At 47.6% G+C, this 17,219-nt stretch overlaps 1 protein-coding gene across 2 annotated transcripts in view; it reads left to right on the top strand.

The window, feature by feature from the left end:
• The window catches only part of xpo4 (exportin 4), a 207,546-nt gene that overhangs the window by 136,415 nt on the left and 53,912 nt on the right, over window positions 1–17,219 (top strand). For both annotated transcript variants that reach the window (XM_072476835.1, XM_072476834.1), the window contains one exon: window positions 13,564–13,706. In XM_072476835.1, the coding sequence (XP_072332936.1) occupies window positions 13,564–13,706 (143 nt within the window). The remainder of the gene's footprint in view (window positions 1–13,563; window positions 13,707–17,219) is intronic.

Genomic DNA, 17,219 nt, shown 5'->3' with positions numbered 1-17,219 from the left:
CTCACATTAGACGACAAACGCCGACCCTTCACAAGCCCCGTCTGATCCTCCCCAATAACCTGAGGGAGACACTCCTCCAACCTCAGCGCAAGAACTTTGGCCAAGATCTTAGCGTTCACATTCAGTAAGGAAATCGGGCGACACGACCCACACTCTGTACCAGTCCTTATTTTTCTTTAGCAAGAGCAAAATAGACGCTCCATTTACTCTGGAAGAGACCCGCGTGCTATTGAAACCTCAAACATTTCCACCAATAATGGCACCAATCGATCCGCAAACCTTTTATAAAATTCCACCGGGAACCCATCCAGCCAAGGCGCCTTACTCACCTGCATTTGCCCAATAGCTGTCCGGACCTCCTCCCACCCCCAACCCTTCCCGATCCTCTTCCTCTACCGTGGGACACTCTAAGCCCTCCAGAAACTTCACCATATCCGGCTCCTCCCCAGGCGTCTCCGACCTATATAGATTTGTATAGAATGCCCAAACACCCTGTTAACTTCATTCGGCAGTCCAGCCCCCAAATCCCAAATCTGAACAATCTCTCGGGAGGCCACCTTTCACCTCGACTGACCAGCCAAGAGACGACTGGCCTTCTCCCCATATTTGTACATTACCCCCCTTGAGCGCCGCAACTGGCACACACCGCCTTATCAGTAGGTAATAGATCTAACTACATCTGCAGCTTCCTACTTGCCAGGAGCTCTGGAGTTGGGTCACTCTAGTACCTACCATCTACCTGCAGAATCTCATCCACTAATCATTGGCACTCTTCCCTTGCCTCCCTATCCACCTGCCCCTTGTGCAAGATTATCTCTCCCCTTACCACTGCCTTCAGGGCCTCCCACAATACAGAGGGCATCACCTCCCCATTTTTATTGAACCATACATAGCCATCAATCACCCTAGCCATCTTCACACAAAATCTCCAAACCTCCAACAACCCCACATCCAAACTGCTCGCGGCTGCTGAACCATCCCCATCTCCATCTCCAAACCTCGCACATTCAACGTAACCAATCGAATCGGGGGTTTCTCACCCTCTCCCCTCAAGTCAGCAAAGGGGCTGGTTTAGCACACTGGGCTAAATCGCTGGCTTTTAAAGCAGACCAAGGCAGGCCAGCAGCACGGTTCAATTCCCGTACCAGCCTCCCCGAACAGGCGCCGGAATGTGGCGACTAGGGGCTTTTCACAGTAACTTCATTGAAGCCTACTCGTGACAAGCGATTTTCATTTCATTTCATTTCATTTCCACTGTGAGGAATTATCCCCTCCATCTCCCATAGTCCTGAAACCAGTGCCCACCAAAGATGGCAGCCAGCCCCACCCACCAGATGGGACAAAGAGCAACCCCCCCCCCCCCCCCCCCCCCCCAAACCATTCACATCTACTAGGCTCATCAAAACCTGCCTGAATAGGTCCAGCAAACAGCAGCCCCCCTCCCCCCCCCACCTCACTCACGTCCACTAGCCAATCTCAACCTGCTAACGAGGTAGCCGCCCCCCCCCCTTGGAGCCCACATCCCACAAGTAAACAACCAAAGAAAGAGACCAAAATCCAAACCACCAGACTAGAGAGCTGAAACTCCCCAACCCCTCCTTCAACTGTGAAACTACCCAGCACCTCTCTCACCCCCCCCCCCCCAAACCAAATACTTCCACCAATCCCAAAGCACCCACCAAAAAGAAAAAACACAAGAAAGAAAAAGAACCCCTAACAAAACACACCAATTTCAATTAACCACAACTCTATTCAATGAAAAGAAACTGAAGGGGAAAGACAAACATAAGGGAAAAAAGCAATTTTACAAAAATGTCCTCGTACAAACCCGTCACGACCATCAGAGTAGTCCCATTCAAATCCCCTCAGTTCAGTCCAATTTCTTGACCTTTAATAAAATCTTTCGCTTCCTCCATCGTCTCGAAGAAATGCCCTTTGAAATTATGTGTAACTCCCAGCCTCACCAGGTACATCACGTCAAAATGTACGCCACTCTTGAAGAGTGCTGACTTCACCCTGTTGAAGTCCACCGCTTCCTTGCCAATTCCGTTGCGATATCCTGGTATATCCGAATACTGCTGCCTTACCACTGCACCTTCCAGTTCTCCTTGGCCCACCTCAGAAACCTCTCCTTTGTGCGATAGCTGTGAAAACGTACTATCACTGCTCATGGTGGCTCATTTGCCTGTGGTTTTGTCCAGAGCGACCAATGGGCCCGATTCAGCTCAATGGGGGAGACCTGATTAGGTGCGGTCCCACCCGACGAACCTGCCTCTGCCATCTTCGATCCCACCGGACTCCACATCTTACTCAACTCCTCAGAAGGGTTACCGCTCACACCTTTCTTCCCGAATATTCTTTCTGGGACCTTTTGATACCCTCTCACAAAAGGCTCTCAAATGGGATGAGGTGGTCCACCAATTACCCCCGGAAATCAGGTGAAAAGGGCCAAAAATCAAGGGCTCTAGTGGGAGCTACCTTACGTGCGACTTCCTTCTACATGTCGCCACCAGAGGTTGCCAGTTCTGGATAACGTTATTCAAAGAATCAACAATACCTAGATGCTTATAATTTTATATCAACTTCAAAATAAGGTGAAATAAAAGAAAGACCTGCATTTACATTGCCCCTTGACGCAACACAGGGCAATGTCTCAATCCTATCAACTGAACTGGAACTTGACTATGATTGCAACATTTGTAACTCTCATTTTTAAACTTCATTTGTGTCTCCTAATGCATGTTGTTTAACTGTAAAACAAAATATTCACACTTGTGCCTGCCCCCACCCAAAAAAAGGTACACTGATTTATCAGACATTCATAATTACAGAATATTGTGTCTCCTTTACATTCAGTTAAATCACTGCATGCAAAATAAGGCAAGCTTGAATTTGACCAATAATGCCAACATGCTTCCAAGAATTAGTTGGTATTTTAAGTTAAATATCTTTCTCACTTTGAGGATTCGGTTTCCTTAGTTTGTTAACGTTTCTAATAATGGGCATCCTTGAAAATGAAAACCATACCAAATTCTTACCATGTATTGTTCAGACTATCTTCAATGAATTTAGAAGAGTGCTTTCTCATGGTATTGCACAATTGTAACTATCATTTCTGTAAAAATGTAACATGATATGTTTTCAGCTGGGCATGTAATTTTAAAAAGAGGATTATTTTGAGGGGTTTAAAATCCCAGGCCAGCCTGATCAATCAGATTCCTCGATACAAGAATGTCTAGGGCACCTGATCAATCAGATTCCTCGATACAAGAATGTCTAGGGCACTGCTGGGGACATGTTATTTTGTGCACTTGTGTGACCACTGAGATGGATTGCTCAGATTCCTGACATGTTTGTGAAACTAATCTTGGCAGTCTAGTCAGTCCTTCCTGTTGAAACTTTGAATTCGTTCCTTTCATTTTGTTGATATAAATATAATATTTTCATATATATTGGAGTTCCTCCTTTACAATAATCAGATTTCCATATATAATATTTAGATGGACTACCCATGATATGGATTGTAGCAAAGCAACGATCAGTACTGTTATTAACTCCATTTGGAGACTTGGATATTATAAAAAATATCTGCACACTTAGGCTGGTGAAGTAATTTACAAGTGACTTAAGTCACAAGAGGGTCAGTTTAATGGTAGCTGTTGTAAGGGTGTCTTAATACTCCCCATGATGACTTCCGGTTGCGGTTCGGCAGAGCTAAGTCGCACATTCGGCAGCTCCCGCTAAAAACTGACTTTTGGGCTCTTTCAGTGCCCCCAACGGCATTTTTTCGCTGTTTTCCGGTGTGGGAAGGAGATTGCAATAGTTCCCCGACAGTGTATGGCTTGGACCAGGAGCGGGGCGACTAAAAAAAAGTGGTGGTGAACCCAAAGAAGGTGCGAGGGACGAAGAGCAAAATGGCGGCGGGTGGGGACCAGGCAGCGTGGATGCAGTGGGCGCAGGAGCAGCAGGAGGTTATCCAGCGCTGCTTTAGGGAGATTAAAGCAGACCTGCTGGAGCCAATGAAGGCTTCTATCGACAAGCTGCTGGAGACCCAGACAGCCCAGGGGGTGGCGATCCGCGAGGTCCGACAAAAGGTCTCCGACAACGAGTACGAGATCTTAGGCCTTGCACGAAGCGCTCCACAAGAAATGGCAGGAACGGTTCGAGGAGATGAAGAATCGGTCAAGGTGGAAGAATTTGCGAATTCTGGGCCTCCCGGAGGGGCTGGAGGGGTCGGACGTGGGGGCCTATGTGGTTACCATGCTAAACTCGCTGATGGGAGCGGGGTCCTTCCAGGGGCCCCTGGAGCTGGAAGGGGCCCATAGAGTGCTGGCGAGGAGGCCCAAGGCTAACGAGCTGCCGCGGGCGGTGCTGGTGCGGTTTCATCGGTTTGCTGATCGGGAGTGCGTGCTCAGGTGGGCCAAGAAAGAGAGGAGCAGCAGGTGGGAGAACGCGGAGGTTCGAATATACCAGGACTGGAGTGCGGAGGTGGCGAAGAGGAGGGCCGGGTACAATCGAGCGAAGGCGGTGCTGCACAGGAAGGGGGTGAAGTTTGGCGTGTTGCAGCTGGCGCGACTGTGGGTCACCTACAAGGACCGGCACCATTATTTTGAGTCTCCGGAGGAGGCGTGGGCCTTTGTTCAGGCTGAGAAGCTGGACACAAACTGAGGGTGGGGATGGGTGGTCGGGGATTGCTGTTGGGGTGTTACACTTTGAGGGGGGTTCTTTGCTCTTGTTTCTGTTTGGTTCGATGAGGGTGGTTAGGGTAGATTGGACACTGTTTTGGTTGGGTCTGTCGGGTGGGCTCTTGGAGGGGGGTAAGTAAATGGAGTAGGGGTGGATGGCCGGTAGGGGCGATGGGGCCCCGCGGGGGAGGGTGAGGCCCGAGTCGGGGGGTGAGGGGACTGGGCCTGTAAACGGAGCGGCGACAGAGGTGGCGGGGCCGGCAGGTGGAAAGTGCGGGCATTTTCCCGCGCTAAAGGCTGGAGGGGCCGGGGCGGGGAAGCGAGGGTTGTTTCCCACGCTTGGGATGGAAGGGGGAGGAGGAGAGCCTGTGGATAGGTAATGGAGGCGGAGGGTATGTCCCACAATGGGAGGAGTCGAAGGAGAGGCGGGAGTAGCCGGGGTCAGCAGGAGTCAGCTGACTTGCGTGAGTGCAATGGGGGAGTAAAGCAGCTAGGAGGAATCCCAGCTTTGGGGGGGGGGCACACCGGGTTGCTGCTGCTATGGACAAGGAGGAGCTGGATCGAGTAGAGGGGGTTGGGACGGGGGTCTGCCGCCGTGGGGAATGGGCCGGGCGTGGGGTGCGGGCACGTGGCTGGCCAAGGAGGGGTGATGGCTAGTCGGCAGGGGAAGGGGGCGGGTAGCCCCCCCCCCGATCCGGCTGATAACCTGGAATGTAAGGGGACTGAACAGGCTGGTCAAGCGGGCCCGGGTGTTCGCGCACCTTAAGGGGCTGAAGGCGGATGTGGTCATGCTCCAGGAGACACCCCTGAAGGTGGCAGACCAGGTAAGATTGAGGAAGTGGTGGGTAGGTCAGGTGTTGCATTCAGGGTTGGATGCCAAAAATCGGGAGTGGGTGATCTTGGTGGGAAAGAGGGTGTTATTCGAGGCAGCGAGCATTATGACAGACAATGGCGGCAGGTACGTAATGGTAAGTGGTAAGCTGCAAGGGGAGAGGGTGGTGCTGGTCAATGTGTATGCCCCGAACTGGGACGATGCGGGTTTTATGCGGCGCATGTTGGGTCGGATCTCGGACTTGGAAGTGGGGGGGCCTGATAATGGGGGGGGGACTTTAACACGGTGCTGGATCCGGCACTGGATCTCTCCATGTCTAGGACTGGTAGGAAGCCGGCGGCGGCTAAGGTGCTGAGGGGGTTTACGGACCAGATGGGAGGGGTGGACCCTTGGAGATTTGCAAGGCCGGGGGCTAGGGAATTTTCATTCTTCTCGCATGTCCATAAGACTTACTCTCGGATCGACTTCTTTATTATGAGTAGGGCGCTGATAGCGGGAGTAGAGGATACCGAGTACTCGGCGATAGCCATTTCGGATCACGCCCCGCATTGGGTAGACCTAGAGCTGGGGGAGGAGAGGGACCAGCGTCCGGTGTGGAGCTTGGAGGTGGGGTTGTTGGTGGACGAGGAGGTGAGTGAGCGGGTCCGAGGAAGCATAGAGAGATACCTGGAGGCCAATGATAATGGGGAGGTCCGAGTGGGGATGGTATGGGAGGCGCTGAAGGCGGTGGTTAGGGGAGAGCTGATTTCCACTAGGGCCCACAAGGAGAGGAGAGAGCAGAGGGAGAGGCTAGTGGGGGAGATGGTGAGGGTAGACAGGAGGTATGCGGAGGTGCCGGAGGAGGGACTGATGAGGAAGAGGCATAGCCTCCAGGCCGAATTCGACCTGTTGACCACCAGGAAGGCGGAGGTGCAGTGGAGGAAGGCCCAGGGGGCGATTTATGAGTATGGGGAAAAGACAAGCCGGATGCTGGCGCATCAGCTTCGGAAGCGGGACGCGCTAGGGAGATTGCAGTGTGGGTCTTACAGGTCGATTTCGCTGTTAAATGTAGATGCCAAGGTGCTGCCGAAGGACTTAACCACGAGGATTGAGGATTGTGTGCCACAGGTGCTCCACGAAGACCAGACGGGATTTGTGAAGGGGAGGCAGTTGAACGCGAATGTGCGGAGGCTCCTGAACGTGATTATGATGCCGTCGAGGGAGGGGGAGGCGGAGATGCCTTCGATAGGGTAGGGTGGGGGTACTTGTGGGAGGTGCTGAAGAGGTTCGGGTTTGGGGAGGGGTTTGTTAGGTGGGTTAGGTTGTTGTACGAGGTCCCGATGGCGAGTGTGGCCACGAACAAGAGGAGGTCTGAGTACTTTTGGTTGCATCGAGTGACGAGGCAGGGGTGTCCCCTGTCCCCCTGCTCTTCACATTGGCGATTGAATCCCTGGCTATGGCACTGAGGGAGTCGAGGAACTGGAGGGGGCTGGGGCGGGGAGGAGATAGGCCAACGAGAGGCGAGGCCGTATTGGATTTGGTACTGGGTAATGAACCAGGACAGGTGGTAGATTTGGAGGTAGGTGAGCACTTTGGTGATAGTGACCACAATTCGATTACGTTTACTTTAGTGATGGAAAGGGCTAGGTATATACCGCAGGGCAAGAGTTATATCTGGGGGAAAGGCAATTATGATGCGATGAGGCAAGACTTAGGATGCATCGGATGGAGAGGAAAACTGCAGGGGATGGGCACAATGGAAATGTGGAGCTTATTCAAGGAACATCTACTGCATGTCCTTGATAAGTATGTACCTGTCAGGCAGGGAGGAAGTGGTCGAGCAAGGGAACTGTGGTTTACTAAAGCAGTCGAAACACTTGTCAATAGGAAGAAGGAGGCTTATGTAAAGATGAGACATGAATGTTCAGTTAGGGCCCTCGAGAGTTACAAGTTAGTTAGGACGGACCTAAAGAGAGAGCTAAGAGCCAGGAGGGGACATGAGAAGTCTTTGGCAGGTAGGATCAAGGATAACCCTAAAGCTTTCTATAGATATGTCAGGAATAAAAGAATGACTAGGGTAAGAGTAGGGCCAGTCAAGGACAGTAGTGGGAAGTTGTGCATGGAGTCCGAGGAGATGGGACAGGTGCTAAATTAATATTTTTCGTCAGTATTCACACAGGAAAAAGACAATGTTGTCGAGGAAAATACTGAGATTCAGGCTACTAGACTAAAAGGGCTTGAGGTTCATAAGGAGATGGTGTTAGCAATTCTGGAAAGTGTGAAAATAGATAAGTCACCTGGGCCGGATGGGATTTATTCTAGGATTCTCTGGGAAGCTAGGGAGGAGATTGCTGAGCCTTTGGCTTTGATCTTCAAGTCATCTTTGTCTACAGGAATAGTGCCAGAAGACTGGAGGATAGCAAATGTTGTCCTCTTGTTCAAGAAGGGGAGTAGAGATAACCCCAGTAACTATAGACCAGTGAGCCTTACTTCTGTTGTGGGCAAAATCTTGGAAAAGTTTATAAGAAATAGGATGTATAATCACCTGGAAAGGAATAATTTGATTAGAAATAGTCAACACGGTTTTGTGAAGGGTAGGTCGTGTCTCACAAATCTTATTGAGTTCTTTGAGAAGGTGACCAAACAGGTGGATGAGGGTAAAGCAGTTGATGTGGTGTATATGGATTTCAGTAAAGCGTTTGATAAGGTTCCCCACGGTAGGCTACTGCAGAAAATACGGAGGCATGGGATTCAGGGTGATTTAGCAGTTTGGATCAGAAATTGGCTAGCTGGAAGAAGACAAAGGGTGGTGGTTGATGGGAAATGTTCAGACTGGAGTCCAGTTACGAGTGGTGTACCACAAGGATCTGTTTTGGGGCCACTGCTGTTTGTCATTTTTATAAATGACCTGGAGGATGGCGTAGAAGGATGGGTGAGTAAATTTGCAGATGACACAAGTCGGTGGAGTTGTGGACAGTGCGGACGGATGTTACAAGTTACAGAGGGACATAGATAAGCTGCAGCACTGGGCTGAGAGGGGGCAAATGGAGTTTAATGCAGAAAAGTGTGAGGTGATTCATTTTGGAAGGAATAACAGGAAGACAGAGTACTGGGCTAATGGTAAGATTCTTGGTAGTGTGGATGAGCAGAGAGATCTCGGTGTCCATGTACATAGATTCCCTGAAACTTGCCACCCAGGTTGAGAGGGGTGTTAAGAAGGCGTACGGCGTGTTAGCTTTTATTGGTAGAGGGATTGAGTTTCGGAGCCATGAGGTCATGTTGCAGCTGTACAAAACTCTGGTGCGGCCGCATTTGGAGTATTGTGTGCGATTCTGGTCGCTGCATTATAGGAAGGATGTGGAAGCATTGGAAAGGGTGCTGAGGAGATTTACTACCCGTAGAACAAGATTAAAATGCATGTTACGGTAATCTAGTTTGGATCTCTGGTTATTTCAAAGAATGTTGGAAAAAGACAATTATTTTAAAAAGCTATCAACAATCCATACATAAGCCTTGCCTGAAAAGCAGTCCTATTTCCAGAATTGTGCTATTGCACAAATAATGTCAAGAAGTCACTAGAATATGTTACAGCGAGGGCCAGATTTATTCCCTTGTTCAGTCTTTTGCCTTTGAGAAAGAAAAAGCTGCATTTATGTGGCCTCCATTAAGCATTGTGCATTTCCAGCATGGCTGAGTATAAATTGTATAAAACTATAAGCAGTTTTCCTTGCTTTTGTATTTTTATCCAGGATGAATTAGACCCCACAATGCAGAAAACTTAGATTTATGTTCTGTATTAATCACTGTAGTTGTTGGCTGGATAGAAAGGCAAAAATTGGCTCAACTGAGAAGTGCTCTGAGAGCCAACGATATATGGTGCACTTATACTGCTGCTTTTGGCTTGGTGATCTACATACATATGAACACAAGAATTAGGACACAATGAGGCCATTCAGCCCTGCAAGTCTGCTCTGGCATTTGACAAGATCATGGCTAATCTGACCATGACCTCAATTCCGCTTCCGTGTCTGTTCCATATACCCTTTTATTCTCTTGTCAATCGTGAATATAACTCTGCCGTAAAATTATTCCTGAAGGAATACTTTAATCCTTAAAGAATGACAGGGAACCTTTTGTGTAATTGAGTTGCTGTATGTGACTTATATGTAACTTTATAGAAGCAGATGAAGTGCACATATGTAGTGGGAATTGGAGTCATGCTTGATGACAGCTGTGATCAATTTGTAATATGTGTGTTATACAGCAGCATTGGTAGTGTTAGGTAAGTAGGGATTCAATCATTATACACTATGCTGGTTCACATAGTCAATGGCTTGTATGTTTTTCAAGTTGAAAATCTTTTTAGATATAGTGGCCACTGCATTAGAATGAAAACTTCTGTGCTGTTGTCTCTGTGGTTTGAGGTCTACAATCATTGGAAGAACTGAGTTCAAAGGGAGTACCTTGTTTTTAAAGTCATGGAAATAAAATAAAAATTCATGCTGACTGCAGACTTTATGCAGTTCTTCTGGTACAAGCATTCTCTGCTATTAATAGTGAAATAGATGTATGCACACAAAAATTATATTCATTGAAACACATTTCCACTTGTGGTATATGAATCCATAGGATGATGAGCTATAGATTTGCATCATTTTCTAAAATCTTATTCAGGCTGCACAATGAAGAACAACTAATATTTATACAATGTGTTTAATGTAATACAACTTCCCATGGTGCTTCACAGAAGCATTATAAAACAAAATGTTACACTGAGCCACATAGGGCAATATTCGTGCAGAAGACCAAAAGCTTGGTCAAAGGTTTTAAGGAGGAAAATTAAATAGGGACGCAGAGAAGTATAGGGAAGGTAATTCCGAGTTCAGGATTTAGGCAGCTGACGACACAGCCACAGGTGGTGGAGAAATTTAAATTGAGGATGCTCAAGTGGCCAGAATGAAATGAGTCCAAGAATTCTGGAGGGTTCTGGGGCTGAAGGAGATTACACAGGTAGGAAGCAGGAATTTAAAAACAAAGATGAAAATTTTAAAATCAGAGAGAGGACCAGGGGTCAATGGAGATCAGCAAACACAGGTGCATTTGTTAACAGATTTTAATGCAAGTTATAGAAAATAGGTGCAGGAGTCGGCCATTCAGCCCTTCGAGCCTACACCATCATTCAATATGATCATGGCTGATCATGCAAAGTCAGTATCCCATTCCCGCTTTCTCTCCATACGCCTTGATCCCTTGAGCTGCAAAGACCATGTCCAGCTCCTTCTTGCAACAAACTGGCAATCTAACAAATTGTAACAATCTAACAAACTGGCCTCAACAGCTTTCTGTAGTAGAGAATTCCACAAGTTCACAACTCTCTGAAAGAAGTCGTTCTTCCTCATCTCAGTCCTAAGCGGCTTACCCCTTATTCTTAGGCTGTGACCCTTAGTTCTGGATGTCCCCAACATCGGGAACACTCTTCCCACATCTGGATTCTATATGTTTCTATGAGATCCCGTCTCATTCTTCTAAACTCCAGTGAATACAAGCCCAGTCGATCCAGTCTTTCTTCATATGTGAGTCCTGCATCCCGGGAATTAGTCTGGTGAACCTTCGTTGGACACCCTCAATAGCAAAAATGTCTTTCCTCAAACTAGGAGACCAAAACTGCACATAATATCCACGGTGTGGCCTTATCAAGGCCCTGAATAACTGCAGCAAGACGTCCCTACTCTCTACTCAAATCCTCTCACTGTTAAGGCCAGCATGCCATTAGGTTTCCTCACTGCCTGCTGTACCTGCATGCCAACGTTCCACGACTCTTCCACCATAACACCAGGTCTAGTCTCACTTCCCCTTTTCCTAAGCTACCACCATTCAGATAATTTCCTTCCTGTTTTTGCCACCAAAGTGGATAATCTTGCGTTTACCCACATTATATTGCATTTGTCCACTCAGCCAGCCTGTCCAAGTCACCCTGCAGCCTCTTTGCATCCTCCTCACAGCATACCACCCAGCTTAGTGTCGTCTGCAAATTTGGAGATATTGCATGCAGTTCCTTTGTCCAAATCATTAATGTATATTGTGAACAGCTGGAGGGGGTGCCAGCACTGAACCCTGCAGTACCGCACTAGTCATTGCCTGCCACTCTGAAAAGGACTCATTTATTCCCACTCCCTGCTTCCTGTCTGCCCACCAGTTCTCTATCCACATCAATACATTACCCCAATATCATGAGCTTTCATTTTGCTCACTAATCTCTTGTGTGGGTGGGACCGTGTCAAAAACCTTTTGAAAGTCCAGATACACCACATCCACTGGTTCACCCTTGTCCACTCTACTGTTATGACACAAGCAGTAAGTATTTGATAACCAAGTTTACAGGGGGTGGAATGAGGCAGATCAGCCAGAGGTGCAATGCAACTGTCACGTTTAGAGGCAATAAAGGCATGAATTAAGGTTGTAGCAGCAGCTGAGCTGTGACAGGACAAGTTGGGCAATGTTATGGAGGTGGAAATGAACAATCTTATTGATGGTATGAAAATTAGGTTGACACTCATTTTGGAGCCACATGTTTGCCTTAATCGGGTTGCCTTAATCTCAAACACTTGCCAGAGAGGGTAATAGAGTTTTTTTTTTTTAAAAATTATCTCCTACTTTTTCACGTTTTCTCCCAAATTTACACCCACCAACAATAAACAATAATCAGTAACAAATATTCAATCCCCATATTAATAACAACAATCTCATCCTCCCACCAAACCCCAAACATCAGCCCGCATGTTCACAAACAAATGACAAAAAGGAATTAGGGATCACCCATAGTCGCCATTAACACACACAGCCCCCCTCCCCCAACACTCCCTCCCCGCCCCAACTAATGTTCGATGTTATCCAGTTCTTAAAATTGCATAATGAATATTGCCCATGAGGGTAATAGAGTTTTATCTCAGGGAATTGAGTTTTGACTGGGGACTAAAAGCAAATGGCTTCAGTCTTCCCAATATTTCGAGGAAACACCTGTTCATCCAATGCTGGATGTCAGGTAAGCATTCTGATAATTTAGCAAAAGTGGAAGATTTGAAAGAGGTGGTGGTGAGTTAGAGCTGGGTATTGCCATCAAGGAGCAGCATGTAGAAGAGAAAGAGGAGGAATTTCAAGGACAGCTCCTTGGGAGACAAGAGAGGTATTATGGAAGTGAGAAGAGAAGTCATTGCAAGTGATTAAATTGATAAGAAAAGAACTTGTGCGAGCAGTCCCACCCAGCTGGATGACAGTGAAGAGGCATTGGAGAAAGATCATTTGGCCAACCATGCCAATAGCTATAGATAGGATCGAGAAGGACAAGGAGAGAATGTTTCCCTTTGTCACAGTCACATAGGGTATTATTTATGATTTGATGAGAGCTGTTTTGATATGGTGACAGAGGCAGAAGCCTGATTGGTGGGATTCAAATATGGAGTTCTTGGGAGCAATCGGAATGGATTTAGGAGGCAACTACATGTTGAAGGTGATTGCACAAGAAAGGGAGGCTCAAGATGGATGTTTGTTTGAAAGGTTGGTGGAGTTGAGGATCATTTACTTCAGAGGGGTGATGGCGGCAAATCTGAAGGAGAAGGGGCAGAACCTGAAAAGGGAACTGTTAATGATAGCAGCAAACATTGTGACCAGGAAGAGAAGTTGGGTGGTCAGCAGTTTAGTAAGAATAGGAGATGGGTCTCATGGGCAAGATGAGCTTGAGGAGGACGAGGGGAGGAGAAAAACTAGAGAAAGATGCAAATTCAGAGCTAGGACATGTAGGAGCATTAAACAAAGTTTAGCTAGATGAATAGGAAAAAGAAGGAATATGAAATATTCACATTGTATTAGTAACAGATTGGCAATAGATTACATGTGCGTTGTTCAGTTCACGGAATGATAAGAATAATGATACAAACATTATTGGTAGAGTTGAAGAATAAATAGTTGATATTTAGGGTTTTAATTATACAGTCTTGCCAAAGACCTTCACATTGGCTAGAGTTTTACAATTTTATATTCAAATGTCTTAACTTTTTTGCCTTTACTCAGACCACCAATGGTGTAACAACACGTGACGAGGAAGAAATCAGTGAAGTACAAGAAGATGACCGAGAGATGTTCTCGGACCAGTTAGCAAGTATAGGCATGCTAGGAAGAATATCAGCAGACCACTGCATACCTCTTCTTATAAGGTAGGTTGAAAATTTACTATCATGAATTTGGCACACAATTGACGTAAAATAATCTCAATCTGAAATTCATATGACCATCTGTATAATGCTCTTTTTTGGGGAAATGTTCAGAAATGAGTTTTAAATGGAAGCTGTTAATGATTTGAGGCAAAAGCATATTGTGTGTTCCGGGAAGTGGTACAGCTTCCATATCTTCCCTGGACCAGTCAGTTTGAGAAGAAATCATTTTTGTTTTGCCTTTTTGTTATGTCCCCTATTGAAGACATTGTCTGCGGTACTGTAACATTGGTAGTCTCTCTCCAATATCATGCCCAAGTGACAATATTAATATGTAAACCTTATTACCAAATGCTGATGGGCTAGCCATTCTTGGGAGGCATCATGGCCAAGCACAATTCTGACCGAATTTGACATCTACACACTACGCCTCAGGGTCTACTAATAAAAGTTAGAAGTAAAAACCTAGGCCTATTTTCCCATCTTCAACCAAATTGTAACAATTTATATTTTACAAAAAACCTTTGCCAGGGCAAAAAGTCCAAAGGCACTTCACCTCATCATTTTGAAGTATCTTGACAATACCCTACCTCAGATCATCTAATTCAACAGTTTGAGAATTGAATCTGGAACACATGAAGCAGAGGACAATACGTGTCTCTGGGGAGAGGGCAAGGCTGTGGAATTATTTTGGATTACTCTCGAAAAGAGCCAAGTGAAGGCCCACTGTGTTGTGCACTTTTATGATTCTTTCAAATTAAAATGATTGCAGTGCCAGCCCAGCTCTGAATTCCTATGAAGAAATATTGGACCAGAATTTTCCATAGCTGCTACTCTTTAACATTTTCTATTGACCTATGTAAAGTTTAAATGATCCAGAACTGAGGGAATTATAGATTTATATGTTTGATCATGTTGTAAATAAGATTATTCAATAACTGCTTTAAACTTTGTAAAAACTCAAGCATCTTTTAACCCGGGCTATGAAGGAATAAGTGATCAATATTTTCTGATTTCATTAATGATTATATAATGTCAAGTTTAATTTGTCCCTTTCTCCCGCACACATTTTTCTTGGAAACCTGTTCCAGTATTGCAATAAATAAAAGCAAATTACTGCTGATGCTAGAATCTGAAACCAGAGAAAATGCTGGAAAATCTCCGGTCTGGCAGCATCTGTATGGAGAGAAAAGAGCTAACGTTCCATGTCCAGATGACCCTTTGTCAAAGATTTTCCAGCATTTTCTCTTTGGTTCCAGTATTTCAAAGTTCCTTTATATTGACCTCTGAGCAGAGCAATAGCATTCAGGACGATGTTGTAGCTGTCCAACTCAGATATTTCGACCAGTTTACTTAAAGGTTTTACCTAGGTGTCTTTTAATAGCAAGGAGAACACTCATAGGGAGAAGACAGAGGGTATGGAAAGGGAGAGGTTAGTGGGGGAGATTGAGAGTGGACAGGAGATACGCAGAGGCCCCGGAGGAAAGATTACTTGGGGAAAGACGACGGCTCCAGACGGAGTTTGACCTGTTGACCACAGGGAAGGCGGAGGCACAGTGGAGGAAAGCGCAGGTATGGGGAAAAGGCTAGTCGGATGCTGGCACACCAGCTCCGTAAGAGGATGGCAGCGAAGGAAATAGGGGGAGTCAAAGATGGAAGGGGAGCCACGGTTCGGAGTGCGACGAAAATAAACGAGGTATTCAAGGCCTTTTATGAAGAGCTGTACAGATCCCAGCCCCCAGCAGGGGAAGAGGGGATGCGACGATTCCTAGATCAGCTGAGATTCCTGAGGGTGGAGGAGCAAGAGGTGGCTGGGTTGGAGGAGCTGAGCAAGGGTTTGGGGAGCATGCAGGCGGGGAAGGCCCCGGGACCGGACGGATTCCCGGTGGAGTTCTACAGGAAGTACGCAGACCTGTTGGCCCCACTACTGGTGAGGACCTTTAATGAGGCAAGAAAAGAGAGGACCCTGACCCCGACAATGTCGGAAGCGACAATTTCTTTGATCCTAAAGCGGGACAAGGACCCACTGCAATGTGGATCGTACAGGCCGATCCTGCTCCTCAATGTGGATCGTACAGGCCGATCCCGCTCCTCAATGTGGATGCAAAGCTGCTGGCAAAAGTGCTGGCCACGAGGATCGAGGACTGTGTCCCGGGGGTAATCCACGAGGACCAGACGGGATTTGTAAAGGGCAGGCAACTAAACACCAATGTGCGGCGGCTCTTAAACGTGATAATGATGCCATCGGAGGAGGGAGAGGCGGAGATAGTGGCAGCTATGGACGCGGAGAAGGCCTTTGACCGAGTAGAGTGGGAGTACCTCTGGGAGGTGCTGCGTAGGTTTGGGTTCGGGGTAGGGTTTATCAATTGGGTTAAGCTCCTTTACAGAGCCCCGATGGCAAGTGTAGTGACAAACCGGCGGAGGTTGGAGTACTTTCGACTGTACCGAGGGACGAGGCAGGGGTGCCCCTGTCTCCCCCCCCCCCCCCCCCCCCAACACCCTGTTGTTCGCATTGGCGATCGAACCATTGGCCATGTCATTGAGGGCGTCTAATAAATGGAGGGGGGTGGTCCGAGGGGGAGAAGAGCATCGGGTGTCGCTATATGCGGATGACCTGTTACTGTACGTGGCGGATCCAATGGAGGGGATGGTGGAGGTCATGCAGACTCTAAGGGAGTTTGGGGAGTTTTCGGGCTATAAGCTCAATGTAGGGAAGAGTGAGCTCTTTGTATTACAGGCGGGGGAGCAAGAAAGAGGGATAGGGGACCTACCGCTGAGGAGGGCGGAGGGGAGCTTTCGGTATCTGGGGATCCAGATAGCCAGGAGTTGGGGGACCCTACATAAACTAAATCTGACGAGGTTGGTGGAGCAAATGGAGGAGGATTTCAAAAGATGGGACATGTTACCGCTCTCGCTGGCGGGTAGAGTGCAGTCGGTCAAAATGGTGGTCCTTTCAAGGTTTCTGTTTGTGTTTCAGTGCCTTCCCATCGTGATCACTAAGGCCTTTTTTAAGAGAGTAGGCAGGAGTATTATGGGGTTTGTGTGGGCGAATAAGACCCCGAGAGTAAGGAGAGGGTTCCTGGAACGCAGTAGGGACCGAGGAGTGTTGGCGCTGCCAAACCTGGGGAGCTACTACTGGGCAGCAAATGTGGCGATGATCCGCAAGTGGGTTATGGAGGGAGAGAGGGCGGCATGGAAGAGGATGGAGACGGCGTCCTGTAAAGGAACGAGCCTGGGGGCGTTGGTGACGGCACCGCTGCTGCTCTCGCCGACAAAGTATACCACGAGCTCGGTGGTGGCGGCAGCGTTAAGGATCTGGGGCCAGTGGAGACGGCACCGGGGTGCAATGGGAGCATCGGTGTGGTCCCCGATCAGGGGTAACCACCGGTTTGTCCCGGGGAAGATGGACGGGGGGTTCCAGAGCTGGCATCGGGCGGGGATTGAAAGAATGGGGGACCTGTTCATCGACGGGACGTTTGCGAGCCTAGGGGCACTGGAGGAGAAGTTCGAGTTACC

Source organism: Scyliorhinus torazame, chromosome 15 (genome assembly GCF_047496885.1).
Source record: "Scyliorhinus torazame isolate Kashiwa2021f chromosome 15, sScyTor2.1, whole genome shotgun sequence".
NCBI lineage: Eukaryota > Metazoa > Chordata > Chondrichthyes > Carcharhiniformes > Scyliorhinidae > Scyliorhinus > Scyliorhinus torazame.
Note: the sequence above shows the minus strand (reverse complement) of the source record. Positions and strands in the feature narration are given on the sequence as shown.